This window comes from Ochotona princeps, chromosome 3 (genome assembly GCF_030435755.1).
Source record: "Ochotona princeps isolate mOchPri1 chromosome 3, mOchPri1.hap1, whole genome shotgun sequence".
NCBI classification, from domain to species: Eukaryota; Metazoa; Chordata; class Mammalia; order Lagomorpha; family Ochotonidae; genus Ochotona; species Ochotona princeps.
The window spans coordinates 18,842,972-18,855,772 of NC_080834.1; the positions used below are offsets into that span (position 1 = coordinate 18,842,972).

Here is a 12,801-nt window from a genome sequence, read left to right on the forward strand (position 1 = left end):
GCTGACATATGTGATGAAGATTTTTGCTTTATTTATGTATTTATAATGTAGAACAGCAGATAGAGCGAGCGAGAGAGAAAAAACCTATATATGTCTTCCATCCACAACTTCAGTACCCAGTGGCTGCCTCTACAGGCTGAAGCCAGGAGCCAGAAATTCCATTCTGGCCTCCTAAATGGGAGGCAGGGGCCCAAAAAGCTGGGCCTTCATCTGTTGCTTGCCCAAGAGAATTAGTAGGAAGAGGAAATCCTATTGACACTCCAAATGGGATACATTGTAACTGGCTGTGCCATAAACCCAGTTCAACAACTTTTTGTTGTTGTTGCAGAGCAGAAAACTCTGGATAAGGGACTCACTATGGAAGACAGAGAGGTGGGATAGGGCGACGCAGCAATATTGGTTAGAGTTCAATTTTCACATAGTGGTTTCATGTATATTTTAAGAAATTTTTTTTCTAGATATATTTTATTTGGAAAGTCAGAAAGAGATAGAGATCTTCCATCTGCTATTTCACTCCCAAAGGCATTAAAAAATCAGATCCATCATTCAGAGGCTCAGCTGAAAAGTCACTTTATATTTGATTTTTATAACTTTGTTATGAGGTTGCAAAACAAAATTAGGTGAGGGCATCATGGAAAAACATCTTATTGGACGATAGATGGATTTTATTTTATTAGAAATTTTTGCTAAACTTAAGAGCTACAACTATGAGATTTTATTTTTTTCTGAAAACAAATTGTTTTTAAGAGTGATGTGTTTGGGCCTGGCATGATAACCTAACAGCTAAAGTCCTCACCTTGCATATTCCAGGATCCCATTTAGGCACCAGTTCTAACCCCGGCAGCCCTGCTCCCATCCAGCTCCTTGCTTGTGGCCTGGGAAAGCAGTCGAGGACGGCCCAAAGCCCTGGGACCCTGCATCCGCATGGGAGACCTGAAAGAAACTCCGGGCTCCTGGCTCCTGGCTTCGGATCGGCTAAGCTCTGGCTGTTGTGTCCACTTGGGGAGTGAATCAGCGGACCGAAGATCTTCCTCTCTGACTTTGCAATAAAAATAAATAAATATTTTTTAAAAAGAGTAATATGCTTATATTCTTTATATACTTATAAGGTTGACGTGTGTTACTAGCATAGCAGAAAATGATAATTTCCTGAAAACAATTTTATCACCATTGTAGTTCATAAAAACTTCAAGGACTACATAAGGGCAAACATGCACTGATTCACCTGAGTTCCACTACTGGGAGCTGGTCTGATAGGGGAATTGGGGAACTGCCCTATTACACTGCAACTCCTGCTGGTGAGCTAGAGAACCGAAGCTGGGGGCATCCTATGCCAGGCAGGACTACAGTACCCACTGGCATACATGTGGGCCAGTTCTGGGTATGGGCCAGGCTTAGCCAATCCACAGCACCTTATGGCAGGTGTAAGTGCCAGAACAGGGCACAGGCCAGGCTGGGTTGGGTTGTAACACCTGCCAGTTAACGTGAGGGCCATGACTGGGGGATGATTGGGCTGGGATAGACTGTAGCATCCCCCCAGCATGAGGTGGGACTGTAGGCAGGCTGGACAGAGCCAGGCTGTAACACTTGCTGGTGAGTACTGAGGCTAGGTGGGCCAGACTGAGCCCCAAGTAGCACCCACCACCATGCACAAGACCCGAGGCTGGGGGTGAGCCTGGTAGGGCAGCTTTGGAGATTTCCCTGTTAGGCTACTGCTCCCATTGGTGAGCATGAGATCTGAGACTAGGGCGACCAGATTAGGCAGAGCTGCAACACCCATTGGCTTACATGTGAGCTGAATTGTGGGGAGTTCCAGGCTAGGCTAGGCAATGTATCCATTGGCACATGCAAGAGCCCGAATAAGTGCAGGCCAGTCTGCCTTTGTCAGAGCACATGCTAACAAGTGCCAGGGCTGGGTACAAGTTATGTCAGGCTGACTCAACCACCGTATCCACTGGTAAGCACAAGAACTGGGGCTAGAAATGGGCCTGGTAGGGAAACTATGAGCATCCCTGCTAGGCTGCAGCTCTTGCTGTTGGGCAGGAAAGCCAGGGCTGGGAGCGGGCCAGCCTGGACAAGGCAGTGGCACCCCTCAGCATGTGTGGGCTGGGTCTGGGTTGGGCTGAACTAAGCTGCAGCACCCATGGGTGTGTATGAGAGCTGCTTGGGATGTGGGAGGAGCAGGATGGGATGGCATGTGCAGGAACTGGAGCCGCGGATGGACCTGGGGTTATTGCAGGTCAGTTCTAGGCTGTGGTTCCCACTGGTGTGCATAAGGGCTGGGTTTGCGGCAGACTGGGTTGGCCTAGCTCGCAGCACCATCTATGTATGAGATGCAGTGGGGGGCAGAACTGACCAGGCAAATGCATTCACTGATGTGTGTGTAGGCTGATGCAGGTGTTGGACTGAACTGAATCCTGCACTGTTTGGTTCACACAAGAGTGAGGTCTGGGGTTATCCCAGCAGAAGTTTCTTGAGGGGCACCTCAACTAGACTGTTGAACTCAAATTCTGTCCACAGGCAAAATCAGAAAATGAGTGGTCCATTCTTGGAGTGCATGTGTTGGCTGGGCCTCCTCAGATGCGGATGCCTGTGCAGTGGACAGCATGCTCAGATATGCACAGGGAAATGACAGCCAGCTCACACAGGCCAGGAGAGGATGTTGAGTACTTTGATAGAGCACGGAAAGCAGAATAAGTTGGACAACTTTCGTGGCCTACCTTTCACAGCAGGTATCTGGGTGTGTGGATGCACTAAGATGGACTTTATCAACCACTGGTTCCTGGGAAGATTTTATTAACCCTTGAATAACAAAAAACCAACAGCGTCTCAGAATGATTAAAAGTACTCAAGTAATACCCTTGGAACATTCTTTCCCACATCAGGGTCTCTAAGATGCCATTGGGTAGTCATTCCTGATCCCCAGGTGCTGACGTAATTTGGCAGCAAGGTGTGGCCCTATCACCCCCGCAGATACAGGAGAAAGGAAAAAAAATTGGGGCCATCTATTCCACCCACCTTCCTCCATGTCATGACCCTCTTTTCCCTAATCAGTGGCCCACATGGACACATGTCCTTCTTAAATATGTGCACAGCATTAAACAACAAAGAAAATCTAGGATTCTCATTAGCTCTGTTTTTTAAATTTAATTTTAATTAATTAATTTTTAATAATCTTACTATTTCATTAGGGTACAAAGGGTCAAGGGATACAGGGGAGTGGGTAAGACCATTGTTTCCACATAATATAATCATTTTTTTCCTGTATCTGGGGTCAGGAGAGAAACAAAGGGAGAAGTCTCACCCAGCCTCCCACCCACCCCAGGTCCCCGATGTGAGGCATGCTCCGAGGGGACTGCTCAAGCAGTTTTGATAGTTCAACAGTTCTGAAATGCTGCCAATCTTGCCGTTTCAATTGCGATGAAATCTCTTCAGAATCCACTGGCTGACAAGCTCTCTGTTATCATATCACTTGTAGTAATAAACCAGTGGACTCTTGTACACTTATCATACCTCTTTCCTCCCTGTCGTTCACTTTACTGACGGCCCTTTGGGTGCTCATGCAGAGACAAAGGACAGTTTACTGGCATCTGTCTTCTGCTCCACAAATATTTTCAATGAGTAAAGGAAATATTCATGGTGCACTGCTTGTCCCAAAATCTAAAACCAAAACTGTGGAATAAGAATCTATGTATTCTGTGACTGGCACTGTGGTACGGTGGGTCTAACTGACATGTCACATTGGAGTGCTGGTTTCAGCCCCAGTTGCTCTAATGCCAATCTAATTTCCTGCTAATGAGCCTGGGAGAGCAGACGGCCCAAGCACCTGGTCCCCTCACCCATGTGGGAGGCCTGGAGTTGGGTTCCCGGCTAATTGTAGCCAAATGGGGAGTTATCAGTGGATGGAAGATCTTTCTCTTGGACCTTCCCCTTGATCCCTGTCATTCTGCCTTTGAAATAAGACAATCAAACAAAAAGGAAGTCATGTATTCTTTTTTGAGATTTCTACAGCAGAGATCTACTGAAATGTTACCAGAGAAGTGTGAAAATTGGTCATCTTAGCATTATTGAGCAATCAATGGGTGGTAGGGTACTAAACTGCGAATCACAATGGAGTTATTTCCTGAACTGTGATATTCATTTCACTTCTTTGTGCCTCACCTCCCTCATACACACAGACAACAGCTTTTCTATTTGCTTCAGAGGATTGTTAAGAGAATGGGAATAATAGATAAAAAAATTCATAGCTTCAAATTTGCAAATGTTTGTCAGTAGAATAACTGTTTTTTAAAAATTTCTTGGATATATCCAAATTCACAGTGAACTATAACAAAAAGTTACTTAGGCATCTTTGACATTGACACTGTAAATCACAAGGATTTCTAATAAAAACATGCCCACAGGCTGTGCTTGAAAGAGTATTTTTTTTTTCACAGCCTGACTTACTAAGATGTCATGTCAGCACACATGTCCTTGGAACCTCCGGGTAGACAGGTTTACTAAGCCATCGAGTCTGGAATGATCAGTGATCATTTCTCTCCCTTGCTTAGGTATAGTAGAGCAGAACCTGGTCTTCCCAAGTGTCTGTTGTTCAGGAATGTGTGCACAGGCTTCCTGGGCCTTTGGCTGTGAACTGTTAAGTCTGTTCTAGGGCCTACTTTCACGTGCAGTCCTGTAAGCTTTATCAGTTTGTAGGTTGATAAGTCAGGCTTCAGTGATCTGCTGCTTTTCAGTAAAAAACAAAAACAAAACAAAACAAACTATTGACAACGTACTTCTTTTGTTTTTACTTGAAAGGCAGAAAGAGATCTTCCACCGGGTGAGTTCACTTTGCGAATGACCCAGGACTCAGACACTCAATCCTGATTTCCCACGTAGGTGGCAAGATCCCAAGCAGGCCATCGCCTGCTGCCTGCTGCACACAGTGTGCAGCCACACGCAGCTGGAGCTGGACCAGAGGTGGTGCCGGACTTCGGCACTCCACTACGGGATGCAGGTGATGCTGGCCCCGAAAACTGAGGTTCCTAATAACATCACCTTTCTCAGAGTCTGTTTTATTAGGTGGAAAACACTGCAGTGCAAAGCACAAGACCATTCCCCTACATGTCAAAAGTGCTACCCTGGCATTTTCTCCCTGTCTTTCCTATGCATGTTTTTATTGTTGGCATTATGCTCATATGCAACTTAAATGTTTACATTTCCATCCCCCCACCCCCAGTTTGGATGGAAATGTATATCTTTTGTAGCCATCTTGGAAAAGTTGTGGGAAAACAGAAGTCTAATGTAGGGAATGAAAACCACTCATCACGTACTCATGTTAAACACTGAACATTTTGGCATTTTTCCTTCCGACGCTTTGTGTTTTACCTAACCAAAAGCAGTCAGGACCATACCAAAGCGGAATGGCTGAGGGGTAGGCCGGGCCGGCCTGGGCCCGCCGAGCAAGGGTGGCAGGAGTCTGTGCCCCTTTCAGGTCTGGCGTACCTTGCGCCTTTCCCACATCGACGCCTCTCCTCCAGGGGAAGTGCCACCCCGTTTCCAGTTGGGTTTGCGGGTCTCTGCAACCTCGCACTCCTCTCTCCCAGGCCGTTTTCTGCGAGGCTCCTTAGAGGTTGCGAGAAGCTGCCTTTAGAAGCTTCAGAGGGACCTTCACACCACAGGGCGCAGCTAAGAGCGCTCGCTAGGGGAGCTGCAGATCTCCCTGGGGAAAGGTTGTGACCTGGCACGGCTTTACTGAACCCCTGCTCCAGGGATGCGGCCACCGGCAGGGGTCAGCCAGAGCGCTCCTGGTGTGGCTCCAAGTCTCCCCACCACCCCCAGTTCTGTGGTTCTTGGGCAGAAGGCCGTTAGGCCCCAAGGCTCGCTCTGCACCTCTCGGAGCATCCCTGCAGGCTCCCACGCCCAGGCGACAGGCCACGACGAGAGCCGTTCCGTCTGGCTTTGCGAAGCCGCGGAAGTGCGTCCCCTCTCGCTTGCCTTATGCCCAGCGAGGCAGGGACCGCACTATCGCGCAGCTTGCCGGAGGGGGGGAGCCGCTCACGTGCGCTTCTCGACCTTCCTGCGAGCGGCCGCGGCTCTGAGGAAAGCCCCGCTGCCACGGTCAGACTCGGCGCTGTCTCGCCCCCGGAGCCCTTCCGGCCGACGCCACGACCGTCAGCAAGAGCCCGGGCGGCGGGCGCCCCCGCGCCTCCCCCTGCGCCTCCCCGCGCGCCCAGGGCCGCGAGCGCGCGCCGGCCGCCCCGCGTTCCCTCAGCCCGCCGCTCCCTCAGCCTGCCGGCGCGGTGGGAACACCTCCGGCTCGCGAATCCCCGCTCGGGGGCGGGCCGGGGCGGGGCGAGCGCACCGGGCGGGGCGAGCGGAGCACGGGCGCGGGGAGGGAGCGTGCCAGCCGAGCCGAGCCGGGCCGGGAGGGAGTCGGGCAGAGCCGGGCCGGCCGCTGCGGCTCAGCGCCCACCGCGCCTCGCTGCCCAGGTTCCAGCAAAAACTTTCATCCTCTGGGGGGTCCCCAGGGGGTGTGTGTGTGTGTGAAGGGATCGGAGCCCGCGGGTGCCTCGGCGCTCGCCCTGCGGCGGCGGCTGAGGGGGACGTGCATCCCTCGCCCGCCGGCTCTTCACCTGCCGATCGCGCTCCGGAGCCGCGAGGGGGCACCCCCGGAGGGGCTGCGCGGGCGCCGGCGTCCCCAACTCTGCAGCTCCCGGCGCGGACCCGCCCGCCGCAACTTTCACTTGATTCCTCTCACCGGAGCGAGGCTCCCGAGGCTGCTGCTGCCGCGGCCGTCACCGCTGCTGCGGCCGTCGCCGCGGTCTCACAAAGGGGGCGCGGGGAGGGAGAGAGGCGGCGCAGGCGGCGGGCGCGGGCCTCCGGCTCGCCCAGGCAGAGACAAAAGGGAAACTGCCCGTGCCCGCGGTGCCCGTTCGGGCCGGCTGCCCGTCCGCCTGCTGCCCGGCTCCCAGCGCCTCCTCCCCCCAGCCTTGGGCGCTGCTCCGCCTCCCTGCTCGCGCTCTGTGGCCGCAGTGCTCCGGGACCCGGCGAGCCTTCGGGGCGCACGTTGCTGCTGGTGGTTGGGGCTCCAGGGATAATAAATGATAGAGGATACAATGACTTTGCTGTCTCTGCTGGGTCGCATCATGCGCTACTTCTTGCTGAGACCCGAGACGCTCTTCCTGCTGTGCATCAGCTTGGCGTTGTGGAGTTACTTCTTCCACACCGACGAGGTGAAGACCATCGTCAAGTCCAGCCGGGACGCCGTGAAGATGGTGAAGGGCAAGGTGGCGGAGATCATGCAGAACGATCGGCTTGGGGGGCTTGACGTCCTGGAAGCCGAGTTTTCTAAGACCTGGGAGTTCAAGAGCCACAATGTGGCGGTGTACTCCATCCAGGGCCGGAGAGACCACATGGAGGACCGCTTCGAAGTTCTGACGGATCTGGCCAACAAGACGCACCCTTCCATCTTCGGGATCTTCGATGGGCACGGGGGCGAGGTAGGTGCTTCCGGGGGGCTTCGTTTTGGGGTATGTCTGTGTTTGTTGCTACGCGCGTGTGGCTGTAAACAACAGGACGTGGTGTGCGCTATGGGGAAGGACCCTGGTGCAAGACGCGTGGCGATGACCTGGTTTTGGGTTGGATGAATGCTGCTTGAGTTGCAGGATTGGGACTGAGGGTCCGAGTTAGCGGAGAGACATAGTCATGCCTTTTACTGTCAGGTTCCCAAGGCCGGAACCCAGCAAATGACTGTGCTCGTTCGGCTTTTTTTCGGGGGAGGGCGATTAGTAATATTGCCAGTGAACTCTGGCAGGGGTGTCAATGGCCCCTGGCTTGGGGTTGGAGGCTGACTCGGGCGCAGAGATGGTATCTTGGATGTTCCAGTAGGGAAGAGACTTCTGGCTGCAGAATAGCGTAGGGCTCAGTGAGCCTGAAGGCGTGATTCTTCCTTGTCGTGGTTCTGGGAGGAACCCAAGGGGGCAGCTCTGCACTTGTCCCCAACTCCATCAACTTTGCAGAATCCATCCGGCCGCTAGACACAGCGACTCGCTGGCTGCGGGTCCAGCTGGGTGCCTGAGCGGGACCCTGAGGCCGCTGGCCTTTGCAGTGGCAGCGCCTGCAGAGGAGGCGGTGCCCTGACCTCAGCCCTGCGCCCCTGCCTGCATTGGGGCGCAGGCGGCCCTCTCCTTCTAGACTGCTTTGTTTGGGGTTCCTCCTGGAGCTCTCATTCAAGTCCCTCACCTATATTTCTGCAGCACTGGCTTGTGCTCAGAGAGTCAGGTTTCCTGGAGGTCGAGGGCCGCTTGGCTACCGTTCTTGACTCTCATCCCAGATTGAGTGAGTGGCGAAGTGAGCTTCTGTGGCCGCGCGCTTAAGAGCACGGGCCATCACCCCGTCTTCTGCAGTGGGCAGTTCGAACAAAGTTCCGTTCCCCTCTCCCCACCTCCGCCCACGGTCCGTTTTGTTCTTTTGTGGTAGCTGGCTTTCTTGCCCTTCTCTGCCCAGTCCCTCCCCTGCCCCCATCTCTGTGCGACTTTCTCCTCAGCTCTCGGAGTGGGCTGAAGAGAACTGCAGGGAATGCCCCTCGCCCTGAAGCCTTTGCTTGTTCTTTGGCTTTTGTTTTGGGTAAACATTGAGAAAGCTGTCAATTGGTTGGCTTATCTGCGTTCTCCACCCTTCACCTGCTAGTATTTCCAGCATCCTGGTCCACCGGTTTTGTAGTACTGGCTTTGCCAGGAAGGATAAACTCGGTGGTAAATCACTTATTTGGTGGAACTGACGTCAGTTTATGTTGCTTCCCACCCACGCTAGCCCCGCCCCCCCTTATTTGTAATCTTTTTCTCTCTGGGTTTAGTTTGTAGCTTCTTGTGCAGTTGGGTTCTTTTTGCCGTTGGTTAAAGGGCAGTTTAAAGATGGAAAGTTAATTTAGGAAAGTGACACTGCGTACTTGGACACAAACATACCGGAATGACAAGGTTGCCAGTATAATAGCTGATTTGTTTTCTTGGCTTGAGTTAGAAAAGTCTGCATTTTCATTTTCTGTGCCTAGATTCATGTATGCTTCTGCAAGGTGGTTTCAAAAAGTTCATGGAAAAATGAAATTGAAAGATGCAAAATTTACACTAACTTTTTGAAGCCTTGTGTTTTAAAAAACCCTTTTTATTAAAATTGATGGCTGACAACTAGTTTTAGTTTGAAAGTCTGGGTAAGGCATTCTGTCAAACTTTGGGTTGTGCTTTCTGAGTGTGAGGTATTGTGTTTTGAGCCCGCCAAAGTAAATGGGTTATTAATTTTTTAACATTGATATTCTGAAACCTGAATGATGCTTTTCATTAAATTTTTTTTCTATTTGTAAAGTAGTTGATATTTTCTATAAAAATAATTTTCCCTGTAGCCAGTTCATTTATTATACATTTGTTTTAGGTCAAAATGATGTGCTCTAACATACATTATTAGATAGTTATTTGGACTGTGACAGTAACCAAGATTACTGGGTTATTTCTCTCTTGTTTTTTCTTTATATACTCACCAAAGAACATCCTACCACCTAATTCTGGTCTTTTGTGTTGTTTAGCTCCTCATCTCATTCACCAGAGGAGGGTGCCACTGTTTGATTCCGGTATAGATGGGAGTTACTCAGAAATGAGAACTCTTCCTGAAGTCTCTACTATTTATCTAGATGCTTATTAAGAGTTATGCAAAGATACACAGAAGATTTTATCTTACTTTTAGTAATTCATGCAAACAAGATGGATATAAGAAAATGTAACCCATCTACAATATGGTGCTTATCAGATCCACAGGGGACCATGTGTATCCCTAACAATCCATTTCATCCTGTTTGTTTAGATGAGGTGTTGATTGCTGGAGAAATTGAGACTTTCCTAAGGCTACTTGGCTAGTTTGAGACTTTTCATTTGTTCATCTTTGTGTTTATCTACTCAACAAACTGTTTTGTGTATTTACTTTGGTAGATGGCATCTAGGGCATCTAGGGGGTTTAAGAGGGCATGAGATAGAATCTATATTCTTGGGCCCAGTGCGGTAGCCTAGTGGCTAAAGTCCTTGCCTTGAATGCACCAGAACCCGTATGGGTGCTGGTTCTAGTCTTGGCCGCCCCACTTCCCATCCAGCTCCCTGCTTGTGGCCTGGGAAAGCAGCAGAGTACCACCTAAAGCCTTGGGACCCTGTGCCCATGTGGGAGACCTGGAAGAGGCTCCTGGCTTTGGATCAGGCAAAGATCTGGCTGTTGCAGGCACATGGGGAGTGAATCGGTGGACATAAGATCTTCCTCTCTGTCTCTCCTCCTCTCTGTATATCTGACTTTCCAATATTTAAAAAAAGAAAAGAGCATCTATATTCTCAAAGTTTCAGTCTAGGCAGAGAGAGAGAGAGAGAACTGTACCAAAAAGTTACAGTCATAGTGTGCTTAGTGCAAAGGGTGTTATGGAAACACATAAGTGGGCATTTGAATCAGAGGGAAACTCCTTAAATGCGTTATTTACTGCAAGATTAAAAGCCCGAGATCTAGCTTTGAATCTCTGCTCTGCCTTTTGCTAGCTGTGACTTTAGGGCTGTTGTTTAGGTTATCTAGGAGTTTCTTATCTAAAAAATAGGGATAATCTACATAAGGTCACCCGCATCAGTTTCATCATACCCTGTCTAGGGAAGCAGTTGATGGAGGGAAAGGTGTGGAAGAAGGAAGCTCACGGGACCAAGAAGTCTACAGTGCAAGGGCAGCAATATTCAAAGGGAGGGAGAGTCTACCTGGGGAAGCGTCAGCTTTGACAGCTAGAAAGATGTCTGCCGGACAGGAATAATGCTCTCATTCTAACCTCTGGTGAGCTTTTATTAACTTAATATTCTAGGTAATGGGACAGTACAAAAGCGGTATCCTGGCGTCAGATGCACGTTTGTGATCAACAAAAGGGATATTCTTATGATAGTTAATAAATTGGTGTTCTGACTTGTACTTTAGTTCCTTAAGAGTTGGATTAGCCCGAGTTAGTTTTCTAGACCATTTCCAGCTGCAGATTCTTTGACAAAGAAAGATTGCTGGACCTGATTTGCTCAGGACTGGCCTTGGAATGCTGGTGACTTCTAGATGCATTATTTAAGAGTTCCATCTCAGTGGTCTTGCAGGCCAGCTTCCTCCCTTGAGGGCTCTGGGGCCCTTGGGACAGCCTAACTATAGCACAGTTATAGCACTTTAACTGTGGGTGGGTTGTATGTATGTGAATGAGGCAACGTCAACAATTCTTTTTTTTTTTTTTTTAAGATTTTATTATTATTATTGGAAAGCCGGATATACAGAGAGGAGGAGAGACAGACAGGAAGATCTTCCATCCGATGTTTCACTCCCCAAGTGAGCCGCAATGGACCGGTACGCGCCGATCCGATGCCGGGACCAGGAACCTCTTCCGGGTCTCCCACGCAGGTGCAGGGTCCCAAAGCTTTGGGCCGTCCTCAACTGCTTTCCCAGGCCACAAGCAGGGAGCTGGATGGGAAGTGAAGCTGCCGGGATTAGAACCGGCACCCATATGGGATCCCGGGGCTTTCAAGGCGAGGACTTTAGCCGCTAGGCCACGCCGCCGGGCCCAACATCAACAATTCTTAGGAAAAATAAAAGATGTTTATTTTGGTGCAAAAATATTGAAATCTGTGCTTGTCAGGGGCTCTTCAGAAAGTTCATAGAAGTGGGTGTTAGGAAAAAATTTTGAAGTATTTTTGCATCCATTTGTGAAATTCATTCAGGTGTCATTCAGGTTTTGTTGTATAGCAGAAAACAACAGAAAGATGAATAAACCTTCAGATGATATGACTTTATATGGAAATGGAAGGTTGTTATTTTCAAAGTTCAAAATTAATATAGAGGAAAATGTTGTAGTCGTGCTTATTTGTAATTTCTATCACAGGCAAAGGGAATCTCTTGGTGCGTTTGTTTTATACTATCTGGAAGAAATATCTGCTATCTCTTGAGAAAGTTTTGTCCCCACTCACTGTGTAGAAGAAGGGACTGTTCTGTACTCCATATGCTTATGGGCACCTCTGTATTAAAGGTCAGGTCTCTCTGACAGTTGACACAGACCTGGACCGCTGGTGAAAGCTTCGTGGCGCTGATTTTGCGTCTAAGAGTCATACTTCAGGTGCTTGTCAAGGGTGGCAGTCTTGAGGCCCAACATTTAGGAGGGAAACTGCTTAGGATTGACACACAAAGGATATACATGGACAGCTTGGCTCTTCCGAGCAGTGGTATGAAACTGCAGACATAACCCACAGAAAAATGGACATGTACAGCAAATTCTGTTTGCAATTTCTTAGATGAATAAATACATGAAGATTACAGAATCAAGGATAGGGCACTTCATTTTTTTTCCCTCCAGGGGCACTTGTATTTATGATATCGTTTGATAGCCAAAAACGCTGGCCAGCTTAAAAATTAGCCTCCTATAGATTTATTGAATTTTGAGTCCCGCCTGCAGTTGCGTTGCTGGAACTGGGCCAGAGAATTTTATGGGTCTTTTTGAACTCCTGGGCCCGATGTTCCCCCGACTAATAGAAAAGCAGTGTGTTTCACAGGAAGCTGGCCCTGCGAGGAGTTGTGTGCCTGAGCTCTTCTTTGGCATCCTCACCTGTCTCCAGCACTCCCACGGTGGGCTGTGTGCTCTTGTTGCCCACAGCCAGTGTTGGGAAGAGTGGTTTCACAAAGCTCTTGGTCGGTGGGTCGAATGAGGATTAAGGATGTTGTTGAGGACCTCATTGTGCTGCATAGCATCTTCTTTATGAAGATGAAGGGAGGAGTAACACTCTGAAAACTTTT

General features: G+C 49.5%; 1 protein-coding gene across 1 annotated transcript in view; it reads left to right on the forward strand.

Moving 5' to 3' along the window:
* The first annotated feature begins 6,959 nt into the window (after positions 1-6,959).
* PPM1L (protein phosphatase, Mg2+/Mn2+ dependent 1L) overlaps positions 6,960-12,801 on the forward strand; it is a 301,955-nt gene continuing 296,113 nt past the window's right edge. The window contains exon 1 of the mRNA XM_004598334.2: positions 6,960-7,481. Coding sequence (XP_004598391.1) covers positions 7,083-7,481 — 399 coding nt within the window. The 5' untranslated portion in view covers positions 6,960-7,082. The remainder of the gene's footprint in view (positions 7,482-12,801) is intronic.